Source organism: Leucoraja erinacea, chromosome 25 (assembly GCF_028641065.1).
Source record: "Leucoraja erinacea ecotype New England chromosome 25, Leri_hhj_1, whole genome shotgun sequence".
NCBI classification, from domain to species: domain Eukaryota; kingdom Metazoa; phylum Chordata; class Chondrichthyes; order Rajiformes; family Rajidae; genus Leucoraja; species Leucoraja erinaceus.
The window spans coordinates 22266124-22291254 of NC_073401.1; the positions used below are offsets into that span (position 1 = coordinate 22266124).

General features: G+C 41.2%; 1 protein-coding gene across 2 annotated transcripts in view; it reads right to left on the reverse strand.

The window, feature by feature from the left end:
• Nucleotides 1-23172, reverse strand: part of LOC129709060 (C-type lectin domain family 10 member A-like) — a 29283-nt gene extending 6111 nt beyond the window's left edge. Inside the window, exons 1-8 of one of the 2 annotated variants that reach the window (XM_055655160.1) lie at nucleotides 21141-23172; nucleotides 20942-21055; nucleotides 16886-16966; nucleotides 11736-11831; nucleotides 10480-10575; nucleotides 7371-7454; nucleotides 3044-3139; nucleotides 348-422 (exon numbers count right to left, since the gene is read on the reverse strand). In XM_055655160.1, the coding sequence (XP_055511135.1) occupies nucleotides 348-422; nucleotides 3044-3139; nucleotides 7371-7454; nucleotides 10480-10575; nucleotides 11736-11831; nucleotides 16886-16966; nucleotides 20942-21055; nucleotides 21141-21222 (724 nt within the window). In that variant the 5' untranslated portion in view covers nucleotides 21223-23172. The remainder of the gene's footprint in view (nucleotides 1-347; nucleotides 423-3043; nucleotides 3140-7370; nucleotides 7455-10479; nucleotides 10576-11735; nucleotides 11832-16885; nucleotides 16967-20941; nucleotides 21056-21140) is intronic. The other variant, XM_055655161.1, reaches the window with a different exon arrangement.
• Nucleotides 23173-25131: the final 1959 nt, after the last annotated feature.

A 25131-nucleotide genomic window follows, 5' to 3' on the forward strand; every position in this document is an offset into this window, starting at 1 on the left:
CCCCTCAATCTTCTAAATTCTAGCGAGTACAAGCTGAGTCTATCCAGTCTTTCTTCATATGAAAGTCCTGACATCCCAGGAATAAGTCTGGTGAACCTTCCCTAGAGTCAGATCCAAGCTTGGCAATGGGAATACTGCCAAGAAGGAAGATATTTTGTTTTTATCCATTTGTTCAAGGGAGGTGGACATTGTTTGTTCATCTTTGTATGCCTCTGGTTTAAATGGGAGTTAAGAGTCAACCATATTGGGTTGGAGTCACTTACAGGGCTGGCTGAAGAACTGGAAAAACTTCACTGAACTTCATTCGAGCCTAATTTCGATAAAGTAAATGAATACTGTTATCTTACCCTTGAGCTCCAACATTGACATCAGGGTTGAGTTCAGTTCTTCCAGCTTTTCCATCTCGCCAGATAAATTTGCCACTAAATGCATTTAAACACAAATGCACAATTACATGTTTAATAAGGTGCAGACATTTTAAAGTAATTGTTCTTTTGAAAAGGAAGTTGGCTAGGCATTTGTGAAAAAAAATGGCTTTGTTGGGGAAGACAACATCAGGTATAGTACAGAGTAGAGCAAATTCACATACATTCTGGGTGCCTCAGAAATTAATTTCCTATTTTTTCAGCAGGATTCCCATTCTCTAAACATTTTACTCCTACACTCAAAATTCACCTGACCAAGCCTTTTGACAGTTAATCAACAATTCTTATTTGCATACAGAATAATCTTAACTGACCCTGTTTCCTCTGAGACAATGCAACTTAAATGGGCAGCTTTCTAACTGCACTAAGATCTTCTATGATTCCAAATATAATCTTATGCATGTCTTGACTGCAAGCAGAGTAGCAGATGCATTTGTCTGTAGTGTAAATACAAGCATTGGGAGATCGCACTTAGAAATCTTCCTGTTGTGAGTACCTCGCAGAAGGCCAGGGTGGTTTCCACGTCCTCCTACCACGTGCAAAAAAACATGCTTCCTGCTTGCACTATTCTTTACCAGCCTGCCATTCCTTTAACTCCTCAGAGTACACTCCCAACCCCTGCCTCATCCATTCATTCATTCAGTAGCAATAAAAGGATAGTGTTTCTCTTCCTCTCAGAGCTGTGGTATTGTAACAAGTTCAAGACCTTTTAGGTTTAGGTTCAAGTTTATTATTCACCCGTGTACTGAGGAGCAGTGAAAAGCTTTGTTTTGCATGTTATTCAATGAAGTCAGATAACACCATACATCCAAGGTAGGTACAATAGGTAGAGCAAAGGGAAAGATACAGAGTGCAGAATATAGTTCTCAGCATTTAATGGCAGCATCACGCATCCAGACATAAAATCCAATGTGCTCAATGGGGTGAAGGTGAATTTGAACAGTACCCTAGTTTATGGAAGGACCTGCCTGACAACAGAGGGGACGAAGCTGTTCCTGAGTTTGGTGGTGTGCTTTGTCAACCTTTGATATTTTCTCCCTGACAGGAGTGGGTAGAAGAAGGAATGACCGAGGTGGGAAAGGCCTTTGATTATGTTTTTCTGCTGTCCCAAGGCAGCGTCACATAATAGGGAATATCAAGCTTGGCATTACAAAAGTGAACCCAGATGGCATTATCATATGAATTTCACAATTGAAATTTAATGCAATTTTCACGAAGAACATGAAGGAAATCCTGGATGCTAATTTAAAGCCGAATGATTTGCATGGAGCAATGTTCAGGCCATAAATGTTTGCCAAACACAATTGAAACTTGTCTTTCAATTTTTTTTTTAATAGATTCTAACAAGCTATTTCTCAGGCAACATTTAAGTTAATAGATTCTTGAATGGAAGTATCACGGTGGAGCAGATTTCCTCTTTTTGGACTTTAAAGTAACATCTCTAAAAATCTGAAATGAAACGCGATGAACAATATGAACAACTGTAACTGATTTTATGCTTTCATTCATGCCAGATACATGTTAGAGCATATTGACTATTCTTCCATTTCATGCAAATGGAAATTGAATGTGACCTACACTTTGTTTCTATTCATTAATTGCAAAGTACTTTTAGAAAAAGTTGTACATGCAAAAATCATTCTTGCTTGGAATAATTTATTATTGTTTTTCAGTTTGCCTTTCAATAGAGAACTTCATATAATATCCCCACCCAAAAAATAAATGTGCACATTATTTATGGGTTCTATAGAAGGCAACTTCATTTAGAGGGTAATATCAAAATTCCATCAGATGGATTAGGTAGAAGTGCTTATCTGCAACCTTATCTATAGCCTAATCTGTTGTATTATCAAGTTACATGGCTTCTACTTCAAGAGCAGAAATGGTACAAGGGCTATGTGCACAAAGCTCTGGCATAGTCTGTTAATTTAAGTATATGTTAATCCTGAAAAATGCATAAAGAGGAACAACAATGTAACGAGATACATAATAAATCTCAGTCATTTAATACCTCGGCCGTTCAGCAGCAAGTTAACTAATTACTTATTGTTAATACTTACATGATATTTTATTTTCAACAAAGCAATGTCTATATCCCTTACTAAATATTTGAAGCTACAAAATTATTTATTTCTAAAATACAACATTGATCAGCAGTAATATTTAATCATTATTAACATTCACATTGAATTGTGAAGGATCTGACATAAAAATTCAACATTTCACACACATTCTACTACATATTTTTAAAACACTTTAAGCTGGTAATAAGAATAATAACATATTTCATGGTATTCATTAATGTCCATATGCAGTAAATGTAGGTTGATTATGGTTAACGTTGTGGCAATTATTCAACTAAATGAATTAATTATAGCAAATATAGGTAGGTATGACGTGGTTAGTTGTAAAAAAGTAATGTTTCTGAATTACAGGTAATTACAGAATTATGGTTTGTGGATAGTTCTCAGGAACAGAATGCTTATGTAACCCAGGGACTGCCTGCACTTGTATATTGCATATTTTATTCTTAAATAGTTGAAATACTTTTCTGCATGAGAAAGTTTAATGTTAACTGTCTTCCCCAAATAGCTTTACTGATTAATTATCTTTCTTACCAAGTGACATCACTTGTTGGAGTTGCAAAGAAACGGAATCCTTGAATAACTGTATGGAATTTGAGTTCTGTTCTTGGACTTGAGAAAACTGCTTGTCTGGAAGAGAAAACACAAATATTTGACAACACTATAATTGGCTGCATAAACGAGCCCAAATTTGTGCAAAGAAGTTGATCATTTTTTACATAGTGGAGAGAGCGATTCTGTTTTGTGGCACAGGACATAACACAGTGACAGCAGTAATCTCCATTCATTGTTCATGGAAGTGATTAAGATAGTCCCAGATAGGACAATGCAATTCTTGCTTGCTGCAGCACAACAGAATATTGTAGGCATAAAACTCAGCGGGTGCAGCAGCATCTATGGAGGGAAGGAAATAGGCAACATTTCGGAAGAAGGGTTTCGGCCCGAAACGTTGCCTATTTCCTTCGCTCCATAGATGCTGCTGCACCCGCTGAGTTTCTCCAGCTTTTTTGTGTACCTTTGATTTTCCAGCATCTGCAGTTCCTTCTTAAACACTTGTTATAGTTCAGAGTTTGTTTGAAGTTGTGTTTAATGGTCTGATGGCTGTGGGGAAGCAGCTGTTCCTGAACCTGGATGTTGCAGATTTCAGGCTCCTTTACCTTCTACCTGAAGGCAGTGGAGAGATGAGTGTGTGGCCAGGATGGTGTGGGTCCTTGATGATGCTGGCATCCTTTTTGAAGCAGCGACTGCGATAGGTCCCCTCGATGGTAGGGAGGTCAGAGCAGATGATGGACTGGGCAGTGTTTACAACTTTTTGCAGACTTTTCCGCTCCTGGACGCTCAAGTTGCCGAACCAAGCCACGATGCAACTGTTCAGCATGCTCTCTACTGTGCACCTGTAAAAGTTTGAGATAGTCCTCCTTGACATCTCCGTAGTCTTTTCAGGAAGTAGAGGCACTGATGTGCTTTCTTTATGATTGCGTCAGTGTTATGGGACCAGGAGAGATCTTTGGAAATATGCACGCCCAGGAATTTGAAGTCCTTCCCACCATCGACCCATTGATATAAATGGGACTGTGCATCCCCAGCCTACCCATTCTGAAGTCCACAATCAGTTCCTTGGTTTTGCTGGTGTTGAGAGACAGGTTTTTGTGCTGGCAACATTTGGTCAATCGGTCGACCTCACTTCTATACTTTGACTCGTCCCCATCAGTGATTCGTCCCACAACAGTGGTGTAATTGGCAAACTTGATGATGGAGTTCGCACTATGTCTGGCTACGCAGTCATGAATATAGAGTGAGTACAGCAGGAGGCTGAGCATGCAGCCTTGAGGTGCTCCCATGCTGATTATTATCGAGGATGACACATTTCCACTCATATGGACAGACTGTGGTCTGTGAATGAGGAAGTCGAGGATCCAATTGCAGATGTGCAGAGATCCAGATCTGAGAGCTTGGTAACCAGCTTGGAGGGGATGATGGTCTTAAATGCTGAGCTGTAGTCATTGAATAACAGCCTGAAATATGAGTTTTTGTTGTCCAAGTGGTTCAGAGAGGAGTGGAGAGCCAGTAAGATCGCATCCACTGTTGATCTGTTGTGGCAGTAAGCGATCTGCAGTGGGTCCAGGTTTCTGTCAAGGTATGAGTTGATTTGCGCCATGGTTAGCCTCTCAAAGCACTTCATCACCACAGATGTTAGTGCCACTGGTCGAATGCTGAAAGCAATTTCTCATTATTCCCCTTTTGAATGGACTCCAACTGGTTCACAGCAGGGCTGCCATGCCTGAGTTCCTTGACAGTTGTCACAAATAAAAAGAATGGACGCTGTAACAAAGTTTAGAAGAAATAGAATTCTGTCATCCATGTAATGTTGCCTGTGATGCAAATAGAATCTGCTAGCAGTGTGCTCTGGTGCAAATGTGATATACACCAGCAGTGCAGAATGTAAAAGCATTGAGACTGTGTGGGGAGTTTATCAGCTTGATGTGAAATTATCTATATAACTAAAAGTCTCATCTTGACCACTTCCTGTCTGTGCTGTGTATTGATTTTAGAAAAAAAATGCTACACTATATCACTAAGATTTGTGAGTCTACTGAACTGTGAGTCTACTGAACCGTGAGTCTACTGAACTGTGAGTCTACCCTTTATGTGCTTGATGTGGTTACGTGTTTATGTGGTTATGCATTTTGTGTGGTTAATCCTTAATGTGCTTGCAATAAATGATTTGTTAGCCAGTAATGTGATTGCAATGACTGATCATTTGTTAACCCTTAATGTGCTTGCAATAAATGATTTGTTAGCCAACAATGTGGTTGCAATGAATGGTGATTTGTTAACCCTTAAAGTGCTTGCAATAAATGATTTGTTAGCACTTAATGAAATGAAATGAATTGTTTGGCCTGCCCTGTGCTTGAAATTGAAATGGAAATGGATGTGAAATGAGTTGTGGTTATGCCTTTTGTGTGGTTTTCCTTTTGCTTTGCAATTGCTTTGCTTGAGCCAGTAATGTGAAATGAATGCATCATTTGTTATTAATGTGCCCCGCAATAAATGATTTGCTTTTGCTTTAATGCTTTGAAATGAATTGCTTGGCCTGCCCTTGAAATGAAATTGAAATGGATCTTGAAATGAAATGAGTTGGCTCGCCCCGCCGGCACTGTGTTTTTGCTTTTGCTTTGCCTTTGCTTTGCTTGAGCTCAACTGAAATGAAAGCAAATAGATTGTATTGATGGCTGGCCCCGCCTGCCCTGTGCTTTTGCTTTTGCTTTGCCTTTGCTTTGCTTGACCTCACCTGCCCTGTGCTTGACTTGATTTGACTTGACTTGATATGGATTGACTTCACATGAAATGGATTGTTGGCCCTGCACTCATTGTTCTTGACTTGACTTGACCCACATCACAAGCTAGTGCTCCAGAAGGCACCCCCCCCCCTTCCCTCCCCCCCCCGCCCCCCCCCCCCCCCGTGGAATTGGTGGAGAGGTGGAATTTGCATTTGGAACCAGCCCCCCCCCCCCCCCCCGTGTGAACCTGGGACCCAACGGATCCCACTTAGTCTAGTATCATATAACAGGCACGTAATATAGTTTGAATCACCTTTGAATGCCAAGCCACATTCTATATCAAAGTGAGCATTCAAGGACCACCTCTCTGGTACAGTACTCCCATAACAATTGGTGAGAATTGGCCCTATCCATCAACAGTAATATGCCAAGGTTAGATGCCTGGTACAAAAATATCTGATTTGGAATTGAATTGATCTAACCCTGTTGAGTATATTGTTGGCAAGATGCAAAATCTCCTCCACTAAACTGTCCTAGCACTATTGAGTAGCACAGTTACGCAGCTTGTAGATGCACCCTTGCAGAGCCAGAGACCCAGGTTCAATTCTGACTTCAGGTACTGTCAGTGTGGGGTTTGCACTATGACAACAATGGTCTCCTCTTGGTGCTCTGGTTTTCTCCCACACCCCACAATTGTTTGGGTTGGTAGGTTAATTGGCCACAGTAAATTGCTCCTAATGTGGAGGTGAATGGTAGTTTTTGAGGGAGGATGGGGAATATGGGGAAAATAAAAATGAAATGAATGTAAGGTGGTTAGTGTAAGTTGTTGATGGAGTGCAGACTTGATGGGCCATAAGGCCTGTTTATGTGCTGGATAAACTAATGCCTCACACAGCAAGGCAACAGGCCCTTCAGCCCACCATGATTATCAAATATCTGTATACTTTAATTCAACAGTAACCTCATTTTTTCCACTCAAATCCCCATCAACTCTCCATCTCCCAATCCACTCCTCCTCCCACACACCTATACTGCGGGAAATTGTCGAACCAGCAAGCACATCTTTGGCAGGTGGGATGAAACCAGAACACCCAGATAAAGTCCACAAACTGGGGGAATAGATGCAAATCTCTGCAGGCAATTATCAAGATCAGAATGGAACTTTAGTTCAAGTCAGTAGGGCTAATTTGCCCTTCAAATACAAGCAAATCCCCATCAACTCTCCGTTTGGGGAGTCCACTCCTCCTCCCACACACCTATACTGCGGGAAATTGTCGAACCAGCAAGCACATCTTTGGCAGGTGGGATGAAACCAGAACACCCAGATAAAGTCCACAAACTGGGGGAATAGATGCAAATCTCTGCAGGCAATATCAGAGATCAGAATGGAACATGAGTCGCCATGAGTCAGTAGGGCTAATTGTGCCCTTCAAATACAAGCACAGATCTGTGTAACAACTTTCAGGCTGAATGATGAGTTATTTATGATAGAATTAGAGATCACATTCAGAACAGTCAATGTTTAAATATTTGCCACATCTCGTTATTTTATTATAATGTAAATGTTTTTTTTCTCTCACCAGCTTCCTTCAGAGTCTGCACATTCAATCCGACCTGTGAGAGGGAATCTTGCATTGTTTGAATGTTGTCCAGAACTGTTACAGCTGAAAAAGTTACGTTTAAAAAAATATAAATGCCTGGTACAGCTTCAGTCACAGGTAAACTTAGAATCAAATGAAGAGATGGTGTTGGAGTCAGTTTGTTACAGTTATCCAATTAATTCCATTCAGCAATTCTTCATCCAAAACTCATTTTTTTCTCCTCCCATATATTTACAACAATCTCTATTGGGGTATTAGTACTGGATCGGCTACCTCTATCTCCTGTATCTAAATGTTTTATGGCATAACGCTTCTTCGGCTCCCTGAGAGCTGATTTCCTAGGAACATCTACCATTGGGAATGTGTTGAACTAGAAATTCTTACTTTAAAAAATTAAGAATGTAATGGTTTAATACGAGATTGATCACTGGGATGGCGGGACAGTCATATTAGGAAAGATTGAAAAGAGTAGGCTTGTATTCACTGGAGTTTTGAAGGATGAGGGGATATCTTATAGAAACATATAAAATTATAAAAGGACTGGACAAGCTAGATGCAGGAAAAATGTCCCCAATGTTGGGTCAGTCCAGAACCAGGGGCCACAGTCTTAGAATAAAGGGGAGGTCATTTAAGACTGAGGTGAGAAAACACTTTTTCACCCAGAGAGTTGTGAATTTATGGAATTGCCTGCCACAGAGGGCAGTGGAGGCCAAGTCACTGGATGGATTTAGGAGATGGTTAGATAGGGCTCTAGGGGCTAGTGGAATCAAGGAATATGGGGAGAAGGCAGGCACGGGTTATTGATAGTGGATGATCAGCCATGATCACAATGAATGGCGGTGCTGGCTCGAAGGGTCAAATGGCCCCCTCCTGCACCTATTTTCTATGTTAATGTAACCTCTGGGCTTGCTGCTTGCCGCAATGTGCTGGAGGAAGACTTCCTTCTGCACTCATGTAAGTGTAAGTGTGCACTTGAGGCTCATACACTCCCTACAATCAGTCTGAAGAAGGTTCCCGACCTGAAATGTCAACTACCCATTTCCCCCGGAGATGTTGCCTGACCTGCTGCGTTCCTCCATAATTTTGTGTCTATGTTTAGTATAAACCAGTATCTGCAGTTCCTTTTTATTGCATTTTGATTCTAATTCACTTGGGTATGATCTCCTAAAACTCCCTGATATCAAGTTAATTGTTCTAATGCATGATTTTTCTATAAAAGTCTATTACATTATTTTTAAATATGAAAGCTTTGAGTATTATTTGTAGCTTGTCATCATATTATGTTAACATTTATCATGAAACCAGGTTGCATGTTGTATTTCTACAATTGCTAAATAATGTTTTATTATGAATATAATTAAATAAAATAGTACAGCACAGAAACAGGCCCCTTTGCACACATTGTCCATCCCTTTAGCAGGTTAAACTAAGCCTGTCTGCCATCACGTGATCCATATCCCTCTATTCCTGGCATATCCATGTGTCAGGAAAAGAGGGACATAGATCACATTTTGGGACGTTTCAGGCTGCGACCCTTGCTGCCTGATCCACTGAAATCCTCCAGTACTTTACATTTGGCTCAAGATTCCAGCATCTGCTGTTCCTTAGGATCTCCAATGTTCTGATTGTATTTGTTCTCACCACAATGTGCTATGATTACAATTGGCAAGCACTGTGTCAATTCTAGTTTAGGATGGTATAGTTCATCTTGAAATTAAAGTATAAAACAGATGCATTTGGGTCAGAGGTGTGTCCCACATCTCTTCAAATCTCAGGAAGTTTCTACCCAATTACAAATAAATTATTGTGCTTTTGTTATTGTTCAATGTTTATTTTAAACAGTTAATTTAATACTAATAAAATGTAATTACAAAGGCAATTTACATTTTTATTTTTTAATCTATATATTAATGATCTGTCCAAACAATTGAAAGCCTGTAATACTGGGTGCATGATTGGTAATATTTTAGTGACCCATATTATGTATGCAGATGATCTTGTGGTCTTTAGTCCATCTAGTGCTGGTCTCCAGCAGCTCCTTACTATATGTTCTGCACATGGTGTGGAACATGATATTAAATATAATGCCAGTAAGAGTGCTGTTATGATCTGTAGAACCAAAGAGGATAAATGTCTAAAATTTCCCGATTTTAAATTGGCTGACAACAATCTTAGTGTCTGTAATAAGGTAAAATATCTAGGGCATTTTATTACAGAACAAATGACAGATGATGAGGATATTTATAGGCAACGACGCATGCTGTATGTACAGGCAAATATTCTCTTACGTAAATTTGGTGCGTGTGCAGATGTGGTGAAGATGTCGCTATTTAGAGCATACTGCACACCACTCTACACTGCGCACCTGTGGCCGAACTATGGAAAGACAAGCTTGCAGAGACTAAAGGTGTCATTTAACGATGCCATGAGAACCTAGAGGATACCTAGATGGCGTAGTGCTAGTAACATGTTTGTGGCTGCAGGAGTCAGTGCTTTAGAAGCTATCCTAAGAAATCATATATATAAATTCATTGGCAGGATAAATGACTCTAAAAATGTAATTATTGTGGCTTTGTCAAACATAAGGGTTAGCACTACACGCTATGAATCCCAGCTGTGGAGACACTGGTATCGTTGTCCCGCTGTAGGACATTGATCATTCTTTTAATCTGGATTTTTAATTCATGTATTGTGTTTTTTTTAAATATATAATTTATGATGCTTTTATAAGTGATATACTGAGATTTTATATGTACTTCATGATATTTTTGAATATGCAATGCATTTTTATGTAATGTTGCCCCTTGTCTGGACCTCGAGTCCGTAATAAAGTTTATTAATTAATATATTATTATTAATGTATCTGCCAGAATTACTGTGCATCAGAGCTTTCCAATGATCATTTTTCTGGCAGATGCACGATTATATGCATTCCTTCCAATGTAAAATATGGGTGTTTTTCTTCATGTGTAAATGTGAAAAAAAAAACATAGATTCATTTCATTGTCACAATTGTGCCATCGGAATAATTTTTGAAGCAGTTTGAATTTTTTTCTTAAATTATTTCATAAAATATTGAATCTCCTACCTTTTTTTTCCATTCTTTGAAATTTGGATAGAAGTGAAGAATTAACATTATTTAGAGACACAATCATCACGTTTAGATTCTCTGAGATATGGAAACCTGGACAGTAAAGAAAAATCACAAAATGGACACTGTTGGTCAATTGGATGGAATCTGCCATGAGGAAAGGTATACCCCAGCAATTTACCCTTTGGCTCTCCAGTATAAAATTATCAGGTTTTAATTGTATGACTGGACCATTACTATAAATCCTACTTTATAATATTGCTAGGAAAGGATCTCTAGCTCATCTCTGGGTGTGACTGAACTTGTTTGGCCTCTCATCTTCCATCTCCAACATAAACTTGATTCTGGAAAGGGATCCTGATCTGAAATGTCCTCTTTCCATTCCCTCTACAAATGCTGCCCGACTCGTTGTTCTTCCGGCACTTTATCTTTCACATGAACTTGAGCTCTACTGAAACGTTACCGTCTGTATTCTCATGGAAATCATGTGCCATAAATCCATTTCTACATTTTGTTCCCCATTCAACACTGCTCCATTCCGAAAATTGTCATCCTTTTATGTTGCTTAAACCCTGCCCACTTCAGAAAGCGGAAGCTGGGGGGCCACATACCAGTTTTCATTTGTGGAGAGAGGTAGCAGCTTCAAAGTCATGGGCATCGCCTTCTCGGATAACCTGTCCTGGGCCCAGCACATAGATATTATTATGAAGAAGACATGCCAGCATATCTACTTTCTTAGATGTTTAAAGAGATTTGGCATGTCACTGAATAGTCTAACAAACTTCTACGGATGCATTGCAGAAAGTATTCTGACTGGCCTGGTCAGATTCTTGAACTGCCCGCACAACTCTGATCCTACTGCAATAATGGAACACTATGGGCCACAATTGTTTTCTAATTGTGTTTTGCACTGCACTAATGTCCCACTTTTGCAGTCTTTTTTTGACAATCTCTGGAAGCCTCTAAGATCTCTGTATTCCAACAATTCTTCTTCAAACTATCTGTACGCTAATCCTCTTTGTTTCCCAACATTTCCTCCCTCCTTGATGATTGTAAACTCCTTGAGAAATGCCTTGAAATGTTTGCGTTTGGAATGTCACGGCCTTTGTTACCACATCCCTCACAATGTCTAATTCTAATTCAAATTTACTCTCAAATGTTACGTGTGTAAATTCTTCCCCTGTTGCCTTTTCACACCAAATTTCAATGAAACGCTTTGCTGCAAGTGATTTCATTAAGGAGGAATTACATACCTTCTTCTTTAAGGTTTTGTAGCTCAGAGAGAGTTGACATGTTTAGGGCATCCATAAGAGTTTGCATTTGGTTAATGTGATCACCGAGCTGTAAATCTAAACACAAAATGGATTGTAAAGTTATTTCACAAGCTAAATAGTTTGCTGAGTGAATGAAGGTAAATTTTAATAAGTCTTCTGTTTAGATTGTGTTTTGTTATGCTGGGAACCTAGAGCAATGTCTGTCCTCTGCTGTATGAGATGCTGCCTGTCCTGCTGAGTTATTCTGGCTTTTTGTGTCTATTAATCAACATGGTTACTTCACATCACCTTTGACGGTTTAACAATAATAAAAGTAGTTGAAAATAAACGTTGCCCTACAATGCAATCATTTTTGGCCACTAAAACCCAGATGGATTTAACAGCATGGTATATTTAGGTCTTTTAAAAAAATGGTAACAATGCAATCGGAGCCTATGATTAACAGTGGTTTACACCCTGAAGCAATCACTGAACGGGGGTCCATGCAAATTCCAGCTGGGCCTCACCTATTTCTCAACTACCAATGGTTTGCATTCAGAAAAGGACATCAGTTCTTAAAGGCATATTCCCTGTGGCAGCCGAATGATAAGATTATAAGATCTTATTGATAGGAGCAGAATTAGGCCATTTGGTTCATCAAGTCTACTGTGCCATTCAATCATGGCTGATCTATCTCTCCCTCCTAACCCCGTTCTCCTGCATTCTCCCCATAATCTCTGACACCCAAGAATCTATCAATCTCTGCCTTAAATATATCCACTGACTTGGCTGCCACAGACTTCTGTGGTAAAGATTCCAAAGATTCACCACCAAAGAAATTCCTCCTCGTATCTTTCCTAAAAGAGCGTCTTTTAATTCTGAGGCTATGACCTCTAGTCCTAGACTCTCCCACTCATGGAAACATCCTTTCCACATCCACTCTATCCAAGCCTTTCACTATTCTGTACGTTTCATTGAGGTTCCCCCTCATTCTTATAAACTCTTGCGAGTAGAGGCACAGTGCCATCAAATGCTCATGATACCTTCACCTACTCATTAGAAAAAGTTCAACAGCGGAGTGTGATTCAACTCCTATAATTACTTAGCAAAAATACAAGTCTTTGTCAACACAAAATCAATACAAGAAGGAAGGTCCTCTGTTTCAGAGTATGGGTATGTGTGGGGTTTGGGGTAGATGGTGAGATGGCAGAGAACCATTGGAATAGTCAAGTCAAGTTGTCATATTTATTTATATAGCACATTTAAAAAACAACTCTTGTAGGCCAAAGTGCTTTACATTTATTAAAAGAATAGCACAACAAAACAAACTACATACATATATACATGTAGCCCTCACTCAGAGGACGTCAGGAAAGGCTTGGGAGTATAGATAAGTCTTTAGTCTTGACTTAAATGAGTCGATGGAGGGGGCAGTTCTGATGGGAAAGAGGATGCTGTTCCACAGTCTAGGGGCTGCAACCGCAAAGGCACGGTCGCCCCTGAGCTTATGCCTTGACCGTGGGATATTCAGCAACCCCAAGTCGGCCGATCTGAGGGGCCTGGAGGTGGAGTGGTGGGTGAGAAGACTTTTTATGTAGGTGGGGGCAAGCCCATTGAGAGCTTTGTAGACATGGAGGAGGATCTTGCAGTTTATACGGAACCGCACAGGGAGCCAGGGGGTGATGTGGTCCCTTTTTCGGGTGCCCGTCAGGAGTCTCGCTGCGGAGTTTTGGACCTGTTGTAGGCGGCACAGGTGGAATAAGAAGGATCTGGCAGAACATGGCAATAATTTTCATTATTGATTCTAGTCTTTAACTTTTAGTTGTTGCAGTTCAGAACTCAAGCGTTTGTCAGCCTCCTTTAACTGATTAACTTCCTCTGAAATCCGAATATCTTGAAAATATCATCATTTGTTGATTTCAATATTAAAATTCTTACAATTCAACCAGAGTGGATTAGTGAAAAACTATCCATTCACTTAATAATTGCAGCCAAATGACAGATTACACATCTAATTTGCATTGCTGTTTCATTTGTAGGCATTGAAATCTTCAGACTGACCTGTCAGATGTTTGCAAAATTGATCTCAAATGGCAAAGTGACCACGTGAGCACTGGAGTGCCCCTCCCTCCCTGAGTGTCCTGTCCTGCCTTGCGGGTGCATTGTGACGTTACTCGGGGTTTTTTTTCCCCGAAAAGGGTGAGTTTTCGGGCTGTTTTTAAAATTTTAAATTATTAAAAAGTTCGGAAATATAGGTGGGAATGCGACAAGAAGATGTTTATCGCCTCGACGGGAAAAATGTGAGTAGAATGTGTGAAAATGGGAAGGTCGTGGCCCAGTGTTTGGAAGAAAATGGGAAAATAGGAAAATTAACCTGATTAACACACACACACACACACACACACACACACACACACACACACACACACACACACACACACACACACACACACACACACACACACACACACACACACACACACACACACACACACACACACACACACACACACACACACACACACACACACACACACACACACACACACACACACACACACACCCACACACACACACACACACACACACACACACACACACACACACACACACACACACACACACACACACACACACACACACACACACACCACACACACACACACACACACACACACACACACACACACACACACACACACACACACACACCACACACACACACACACACACACACACACTCACACAAGACGAAGAATTTTAGTATTACAAATAGATTAGGAAAAGAGTGCCACCTGGTGGATATTTTGAAGTTTCGCATGCTGTGAAGACTTGCAAGGCAAATCAATGTAAGGTTTATTGAGGCACATTTAAGTCTGTAAATATGGGCCAAGAACAGTGACAGAGTGAGCAGCATAAATTTGGCCGCGGATTCGGCACCATTCCAGTGCCACCAGAAAGCCAAAATTCACACCTTTTGAATACTTCAGACAAAATGCAGTGCACTTTTAATCTATCCATTCCCTTAGAAATATTGGATTCACAGAAATCACGTTCCGCATGGAGAGGTATTCCCCAACCCTGTGTTAAAAGTCATGCTGATTACTCCATTTCTGCAAGCAGTCAATTCCGCATGAGTTGGATGATCCACTCAGGCAAAATATTTAACAATATGTGGTTTAATTCCTTGAAAAACAATGTTTCTCCAGGTTCCGCAGCCTCGGCACTCATAGTATTAACATCCCACTCTTGACATCACCTTTGGTGAATCGGAGACACAAGGATCTATAGATGCTGGAAACTTGAATAACACAAAGTGCTGGAGTAACTCAGCGCGTCAGGCAGCATCACTGGTGGATATGGACAGGCGACATTTCGGGTCCGAGCCCAAACGTCGCCAATCTATGGCCCCCAGGAATGCTGCCTAACCCGCGGAGTTACCCCAGCACTTTGAGTTTTACTTTTAGTAAACAGAGAATCGTGCCCAAAACAGACGATAGTGATCTTTTAATTCGGCTGACCTGTCATAAGTTCATTATCTTTTAATACATGCCACTATTAATGACGTTCAGCATTCTACTCTGTTTGTGAATCTACCTGGTCATACAAGCATTTTCCAGCATATTGCATCTTATATACTGCACATTCACTTTAGTGCAGGGATCTTACCAGGAAATCTTAGAATAAAAATAAAATGAGCTACAACTTTAATTGAACGACATCATATTTTCAAAGAGGATATTTGATATATTTTGGAGCTCGTGGGATGACAAAAGGTAAAGGGATTACATCTGAAGAGAACGTTATCATAAACATTAAATGTCTGACTCTGTGGAAGGTATAGATGAATACAAAAAGTATAAGGCGACAATAACGGGGTCAGAGAGAATATTAAAATAGGTCAGGGAATAGTGTAAAGGAAATCCAAATTTATTTTATATACGTTACATAATAAAATTGTATTCAAGGAGCAATTGATAACTTAGGGTCTAAAAACCCTATCTCTACTCAGGGGCAGAGGGTATTGATAAGATACTAAATAAATAATTTGCAGCCGCCATCATTTACAAAGTTAATGTTACAGGGTGACAGTAAATGAGGTGGTAATTATAGTTGTTGTGATTAGATAGTGAACGGCATGTAACAAAATTGGAACTACCCAAAGTCGAATTACAGACAGAATTTGACATTTGGTGACTCTGGGGAAATGTCCTAATTTGTCCCAATATGGTGGTGATAATGGATTAGTATCACAACAATTGTGTGCATCCCTGTTTACAACAGGGAATCAAAATAATGTCCCAATGCTGGACAATCATTTTTAAATTACTGGAGAGGAAAGCGTCGGAAGACTATATAGGAAAGCGTTGGTATCCTTTTCATACGGCAACCCATCTTTCCAAATGTTGGTCCAGTTCATCTTTAAATTGCTTCCATCACATTGCTTCCATCACACAGGAAGGATGTAAATATGTACAACAGAGACTGTACATCAAAACCAACCGTGCCTTCATCTAAATTATTTATATAAATTACATATCATGTTGACTCTCTAGCGCCAATATCAGTGGTGAACCACTTGTTATTCGCTCAACCACTCATCCACTCAACTGCTAGTGGGAGAGTCTAGGCCTGGAGGTCATAGCCTCAGAATTAAAGGACGTTACTTTAGGAAGGAGATGAGAATGAATTTCTTTAGTCAGAGGGTGATGAATCTATGGAATTCTTTGCCATAGAACGCTGTGGAGGCACTGTCAATTGATATTTTTAAGGCAGAAATAGATAGATTCTTGATCAGTACGGGTGTCAGGAGTTATGGGGAGAAGGCAAGAGAATTGGGTTAGGAAGAAAAGATAAATCAGCCATGATTGAATGGCGGGATAGATATGATGGGCCGAATGACCTAATTCTGCCCTTATTACCGGTGACCTTATGACCTTATATCTAGTCAAACAAGCAAACGCTCCATGTATCCGTAATAGCTGTTTAAATGGGCATAGAACCCGACTCCTGATTGTAGAGTGCTTCCAGAATTTGGTTTCATTGACACTGATGTGACTACATTTTAGAAAGGAGGTAAACATATGGAATAGCGAAGAGCCAGGAACGAAAGATACATTTGTTGTTCCTTGTGGTAGCTACTCACATACCATTTCCTTGGCGTGTGCTTTGTCCATTGACGCTTTTAAATGAATCTTGAAGTTCTTTAACATCAACAGAAATCTTCATATCTACATATTGAAAAGTGTGTTATATTTCAGAAACAAAACCTGCTTACAATCAGAAGTAAATAACTGTTCAGCTTTACCATTGAACGAATACAGGAAGTACAACATAGCAGTTTGAGAGTTCTCTGAGTGCATCCGACGAATCTACAGCCGGTTATAATGAAAGCACGCGGTTTTACTGTCAGAAGAAGACAGTGGAGGTGGATTTTTCCATCGAAATAAATGGTCTGGTGAGGCATTTGAAATTTCCACTTTGCGTTCCATAATAATGAAGCTGAAAGTAACAGGCTTAGCCCGGACCCGTGACGGGCTAATAATGGCATTCTTTTGAAGACGAGGTTTTCTATTCTATTGACGGCGATAAAGGCACCGCAGCTGGGCCGGTAGGCGTGACAGAATATTCGTAAAGTGGATATCAACGTGTTAAATGGAATGTGTTCTTCTTGGGTTCAATATCGCAAAGTTCCATCTGATGCCAAGAACAGCCACACAGGAGCCGTCACTGGCGCCCGTCCCCTCGGTCCACCAACCAACCACCCGTTCGTAAGCAGCGGCCGAGCGCTGGTGAGCTGGGGAGGACGGGTACTATCGCCACCGTAGCTCCGAAAACGACGGTTTGAAAAATATCATAGCTGGCCAGAGGGATCCGGAGTTATTCTTTCACCTTGATGATATGTTATCACATGTGAAACATCAATTCTCCACAGATGCTGCCCTGATTGGTGAGATGTCCAGCATGTTCTGCCTCTGTTCCTTGAGGTTGAATAGTTAACAAATTTACACAATGATTACATTTAGACAGTTCAATTAAAGTGTCCACCTTCTGGTGGATATTTATATTCGAGACCTGGGTGTCATGGTACACCAATCATTGAAGGTAGGCATGTAGGTGCAGCAGGCAGTGAAGAAAGAGAATGGTATGTTCGCATTCATAGCAAAAGGATTTGAGTATAGGAGCAGGGAGGTTCTACTGCAGTTGTACAGGGTCTTGGTGAGACCACATCTGGAGTATTGCGTACAGTTTTGGTCTCCTAATCTGAGGAAAGACATACTTGCCATAGAGGGAGTACAGAGAAGGTTCACCAGACTGATTCCTGGGATGTCAGGACTTTCATATGAAGAAAGACTGGATAGACTCGGCTTGTACCCGCTAGAATTTAGAAGATTGAGGGGGGATCTTATAGAAACGTACAAAATTCTTAAGGGGTTGGATAGGCTAGATGCAGGAAGATTGTCCCCGATGTTGGGGAAGTCCAGAACAAGGGATCACGGTTTAAGGATAAGGGGGAAATCTTTTAGGACCGAGATGAGGAAAACATTTTTCACACAGAGAGTGGTGAATCTCTGGAATTCTCTGCCACAGAGGGCAGTTGAGGACCAGTTCATTGGCTATATTTAAGAGGGAGTTAGATGTGACCCTTGTGGCTAAAGGGATCAGGGGGTATGGAGAGAAGGCAGGTACAGGATACTGAGTTGGATGATCAGCCGTGATCATATTGAATGGCGGTGCAGGCTCGAAGGGCCGAATAGCCTACTCCTGCACCTAGTTTCTATGTTTCTATGATGCAAGTGGGAAGTAGATGAATCGATTGGTGTTTCAAGAAGCGGTTGGCGTTTGCCAAGTCGCAAGTATCAACAGGTACCTTTTTATTGCGGGTCACACCTGAAGCTGGATAATGGATTCTGCACAATTCATGGTATCAGGTAATGAATTAATAGTTTGAATGATACTGCATGGAAACAGCCCCTTCGGCCCACCTAGCCCATGCCGATCATCGATCACCCGTACACACAAGGTCTATGTTATAACACTTTCGCATCCATTCCCTAAACACTAGGGGTAATTTACAGCGCCCAAATGAGCGTGCGATGCAGGCTGTGGAAATAAACCGGAGTACCCAGAGGAAACTAACGCGGTTACAAGGAGAACGTGCAACGTCCACATTGACAGCATCCAAGGTTATTTCGAACGCGGATCTCTGGCGTTGCAAGGCAGCAGCTCGTGCAGATGTACCAAATGTGGCAAACGAAATGGATTTTGAATTTTCCTTGATAGTGCACGTAAAATGCATAGAACGCATTGTAACCTTCAGAAAAGCGGCTGGATTCACATTCAGACGCAATATTCATGCACTCGGTGAAAGCTTGCGTTAAGGAGGCGCCGATGGTTCATGAAAACTCTCCCGTTTGCCTCGGGCAAATCGATGTAATGTTAGCCCGTGTGTAAGAGATCGTCAGAGGCGCCGCTTGGACTGCAATGCCAATTATGAGATGAATGGAGCAAAGTGGAAAGAGCCGACTTCCATGAACGTTGAAAGCCAGGGTCACCTTGAGAGAAACTAGTAACGTCTTTGCCCCGCGTCCAGTGTCACATTGACAGACACATGTAACGTCCCTTGGTCTGTTGGTGCAGCTTGATTTTATCACCAGCTCTAGTGTATTAGTCCTCGCTGATGTAACATAATTGCCCCCCAAAAAACCGCGCCGAAAGCCATTCCCACCGCCACCTCTTTCCCTCTCTAAGTAGAGGTGGTGGGGTGACTCAGTCGGCAGAGAACAAAATCAAATCCTTAGCAAAACAAATCATTTAAGCCAAACGAATACTGAAAAACCAAGATAGAGTGGATGCAGAGAGGATGTTTCAAGTAGTGGGAAAGTCTGGGACCAGAGGACACAGCCTCTGAATATGAAGGCGTATCTAGAATAGAGATGTTGAGGAATTTCCATAGCCAGAACAGCGATGGAGGCCACGTCGTTAGGTATTTTTAATGCAAAGATTGGTAGGTTATTGATGAATAAGGGCGTCAAAGGTAACGGGGAGAAGGCAGAGGAATGGGACTGAGGGAGAAAAGATAATCAGCTTTTTAGTTTAGTTTAGTTTAGTTTAGAGATGCAGCACGGTACAGGCCCACTGAGTCCGCGCCGACGAGCCAACCCCGCACATCAACACTATCCTACACACATTAAGGACATTTTTTACATTTACCAAGCCAATTAACCTACAAACCTGTACGTTTTTGGAGTGTGGGAGGAGACCGAAGATCTCGGAGAAAACCCACGCGGGTCACGGGGAGAACGTACAAACTACGTACAGACAGCCTCCGTAGTCGGGATCGAACTCGGCTCTCTGGCGCTGTAAGGCAGCAACTCCACCGCTGCGCCACTGTGCCGCCCTGATCTGATCTAGCAGATTCGACGGGACGAATGGCCCAATTCTACTCCAATTCCATGGTCTACTAGAAGTCCTCTCTGAAATGTTCAGGTCAGAGTAATCACCTTATTAAAAAGGCTGTGCCATGAACGCATCTACGCTACATGATTTTTTCCGCAGCGCTGGACTATGTGAACAGCAGCCAATAATTCTCGTAGAAGTTCTCAAACGGAGAACTGATTGAATCCACTGGAGAACGTAATGTTCCCCAAATATCCCAAGCCAACACCGTTGGTGTGCAGTGTTTACTACCACACGGATAGAGCAGAGCGTACAGTAACAGCCACACAGTTTAACCGATACCTTTGATCGCCCCGTCCATTCAAATTCGAAAGCGATTTGCCAACATTCGCTTTCAATGATCTGTATAGACAAGCTGGGCGCGTTTCCTCGTGTTAGAGAGCGTGAACGTGGTTTATCTGACAGAGAGCCTATTGCTTCCTATGTCACACCTCCCGAGAACAGAAACATTACCCATCGGAACGTGGTAAACAGACAATTTGGATGGGTTAAATATACCGCAGAGCTGGTGGGATTTGTGCTTGGCAGAAAGTAGACTGGCAGCAAGTTATGCAGAAATATGGATAGACAATAGTTCGATGGGGTGGGGTATCGCCAAGCGGATAGTGTAGTATCGGGCGTCGATTGGGGTAGGTTCTGTTGACATCGATTAATTATTGTCGGGGCGTATAACTGATCGCCCGCACCGTGCTGCCTGCTTTATATCGCAGAGGGACATGTATAACTGTCAGAAGAACAATACTTACATGCAATAATGGACAGTACTGTGAGTACTCCCAGGCCAATCAGACACAACGTGACAGTGACCCTCCCAATGATTTCCCCTTTCCTCGGTTTCGACAATCGAGTCCATTCTGAGCCTGAATGTACATTGAAATTAATTGAAATGAAGCAGTATATAATTTCACACTGCGAGTGACAAAATACAATTGACAAAATAATTACCGGTTTTGAATAATACAGAGTTTTCGCTGTCACAAATGGATAAATTCTGCAAGGCGTCGTTGGAAGGGTTTTCGAGGGCCATTCGGTCTGATTGACTGGCGCCTACGAATATGAGTGCAACAGCTGTACGTTCCCGTTATAAGTGAAGTAAAATGTTCCTCTTGCTTCTGCTTTGCTGCCATAGCGATTATAAAGCAGAAACTTTGCTGAGTGTTTCAAATCATGAACTGTAATTGCACTGAAGAAAGTACGTTGACAATTTGCCAAGTTTTAAAAAGGAACTGAAAATGTGTGAGCAAACGTCACGCATTTGGAGGAAATCTTAATAAACATCGTACGCCAAAGCATATTAAGGACAAAGCAATATGACACTGCTTATGTGTTTATTGCGCTATAATACTGAGGTCTCGACCCGACACGTTACTTATCCTAGTTCTCCAGAGATGCTGCTTGATCCGCTGAGTAACTCCAGCACTTTGTGTATTTTTGAATGATAAACCTATCACGCCACCCCGCCCATAAGATCCCATAGGCAAGATTAAATCTTGGCGCAATGCACGGGGGGAAAATCACTGTCTTTCATAACACCAAGATGACAAAATATATCTGCAAAATCCCCTTTCCTGGTTAGTCATAGCCTACATTAATGCGAGGCAGAAATAAACAGGTAGTTTTTTTTATAACGGAAACGATGTTTCCGTTCACTTTCAAATCAGGGTGAAATGTAGAGATTTCTAAATGATGTAAAGTTGGCCGTGTGTCTGACACCGAGAAGGGTACATTAGATTGCCGTTCTGTTAGATAGAAAAGTAACAGAGGAAATTTAAACCAGTGGAATGTAAGGCCATGTACTGGGGAAGGAAATACTCAATATATGTTTTTTAAACAGTGTGTGTTGGAGAAACAAACGGATCATGTGGTGCACTTCCACAGACCATTACCGATTTCAAGCTAAGTGACGGAGATGGATAAATGGCCTCCTGTGCGGCAGATATTCTATGATTCGCCATCAGTATTATAAAATAGATGATCATTGTTTTTCTCGCTCCCAATTATCCATAGAATAATACTTGCTGGCTTGCAATATGACGTTATTTAATTCTCCCATATTCAACAACAACTTCGAAGTGCCTTCTTTGACGTGGGGGCAATAGGATGTTGGCGGGTGCCCATCCTGATTTTTATTACATTGTTATATCAACAACAAACCCCCATGTCAACACTTTCAAAAAGAAATGATCGGACAGTAACTGTCTTCAGCCAACTAATAATGATTTCTGTGCTGCTCCACACGAGGCACATTAACCGTCGGAGTTACAAGTGCAGGCTCTGTTGAAACTGGGCGGCGTAGCGCTGGCATAGTGGCGCAGGAATATAGTTGCTACCTCACAGCGTCTGAGACCCGGGTTCGATCCTGAGTGACAACCGTTGCTGTCTGTGCGGAGTTTGTACGTTGGTAACCGCGTGGGATTTCTCCGGGTGCTCTTGTTTCCTCCCACATTCGAAGGACCTGCAGGTTTGTAGGTTAATTGGCTTCTGAAATTGTCCCTGGTGTGCAAGATAGACCTAATATACGAGTGATCGCTGGTCGGCGCGGACTCGGTATGCCGAAGGGCCTGTTTCCACGCTGTATTTCTAAACTAAACGAAACTTTTGTGTAGTTGCCCTGATGTCGTTAACACTTTTGGCAATTCTGTCTACGCTGGTATCGCTCATTAAAAGTAACACTTGATTATATTCTTGAGAACACTTGATAACAATTGGCAATATTCTTTGACTGGCAAGGAATATTGCCCCAACTAATGTGAAAGAAGTGGGACGAGGTACTTTAGATTATTAAACCAACTATTCCACTCAATGAGACCTTGATTGATTCTACATCCTAACCAAAGGGCTCCACATTCTTTCATAAATATAACATATCTAATCCTAGCGTTTCCACACTAATCTGGTCTACCAGTTATTGAACATCAACGTTAGAAATTTATACGGGAAATATACTCCTACTTGATAACTTTCCCTTTAGTTTGTAATAGTCCACTTGATACCGACATAACTACAGGAATACTTTAAATGTGTTTCAAAGTGATCTATTGAAATAAATGCTTTATGTGCATTACCACTTAAGGACAGAATTTAATTGCAAGCTGCAAAGTGATATGGGATTCAAATCGTGCAATGGAATGTATGGGTTGCATAACAAATTGTTTGCAGGCAGCTTCTTGTCCAGTGTGTTGCACCAACGATCAATTGGGGTTGTGGAGGAATAATGCCAAAGACGGGACAAATCTGCCTCATATTTCAGACCGGATATTTGGCCCAGCTTTTCGTGCTTAAGCGCAGAGAAAGGATTTCATATCAATATAACATTAAAAGCTTGATACCTTCATGCACCCTCAACCTAACCGGAATAGCTAACCTTTTGTTCTGGCGATTAATCCTATTTGCCATTGGAAGAAGATTCAATGAACGAATTTTGCTCTAAAAATAAAGTAGACTGGGGATATTTATCGAAACCTTTGATCATATAAACATAGAAACATAGAAAATGGGTGCAGGAGTAGGCCATTCGGCCCTTCGAGCCTGCACCGCCATTCAATATGATCATGGCTGATCATCCAACTCAGTATCCTGTACCTGCCTTCTCTCCATACCCCCCTGATCCCTTTAGCCACAAGGGCCACATCTAACTCCCTCTTAAATATAGCCAATGAACTGGCCTCAACTACCTTCTGTGGCAGAGAATTCCAGAGATTCACCACTCTCTGTGTGAAAAATGTTTTTCTCATCTCGGTCCTAAAAGATTTCCCCCTTATCCTTAAACTTTGACCCCTTGTTCTGGACTTCCCCAACATCGGGAACAACCTTCCTGCATCTAGCCTGTCCAACCCCTTAATCATCCAAACATCTACTGTGCTATTAAACTGGAACTTAATATAAATACATTGAATTAATTCTCGGGATCTAGAGCATTGTACATGTTTATTTATCCTGGGATAGTTCGGTCATTTTAGTGGCAACACGTTTTGAGCTAGGCTATCTGGGCCGTGAGTCACAGACCAGTTACAATAAAAACTCGGTTCCTTTCTTAAATCCATTGGTATACCAGGTATTGAGGACAATTAAAAACTTTATTTGTCCTTTCTCCTGATTCCAGCTGAACGCTTCCGCCGAGAGTGTTCGACACATGGTCGACACATTGTATAAGGGTCATAATCAGAGCGTGATAATAACATAGATTTCAACTGATCTCCAACAGCTCCGACGTTTATTTACATTACGGTTTATTGTTAAATTAAGCATTACTTTCTAAATCAATCGCTTTCTCTTTAGACAATAGACAATAGTTGCAGGAGTGTGGGCCATTCGGCCCTTCGAGCCAGCACCGCCATTCAATGTGATCATGGCTGATCATCCCCAATCCCGTTCCTGCCTCCGATTTACCCTTCTCCCTCTCAAATTGTAGATTAAAACTTATCATACAACGAACAAGCGGGAAATAAAGTAAACGCTGGAAATGTTGGTGTTTTTCCCTCTACGATGCCGGAAAAGGGATTGTAATAAAATGCCTGATCCACCGAGTTCCGCTTTCTATTTTGTTTTTTGTTTGCTCTGGAACTGCGGTTACACATATATTCCAGTAGATGGCGCTCCAACACTACGTTAGAATGGTCTGATTTGTATCTCGGGAAGAAAGTATAGTTATTTGTCTGTAGGTAGTCCCACCACACAACTTGTATACAGGCATCTATCAAACCAGTCTTAATGCTAAAGAAAGATCATATTCTATGGTTAAATGATTTACATCCTCGGCTTTGTAGAGTGAGGATCTAAGAATGTTGTTGATACCCTAACTGCAATCTTTCAATCTTCTTTCAGTCTCGGCAACACATATATTTAATTGGCAGAATTGCACATGGCAGTTTACTACTTTAAAAAAAACTAAAAGTGAGATAGCAGTAATAGTTTGCTGAGTCGGCCGAACATCTTT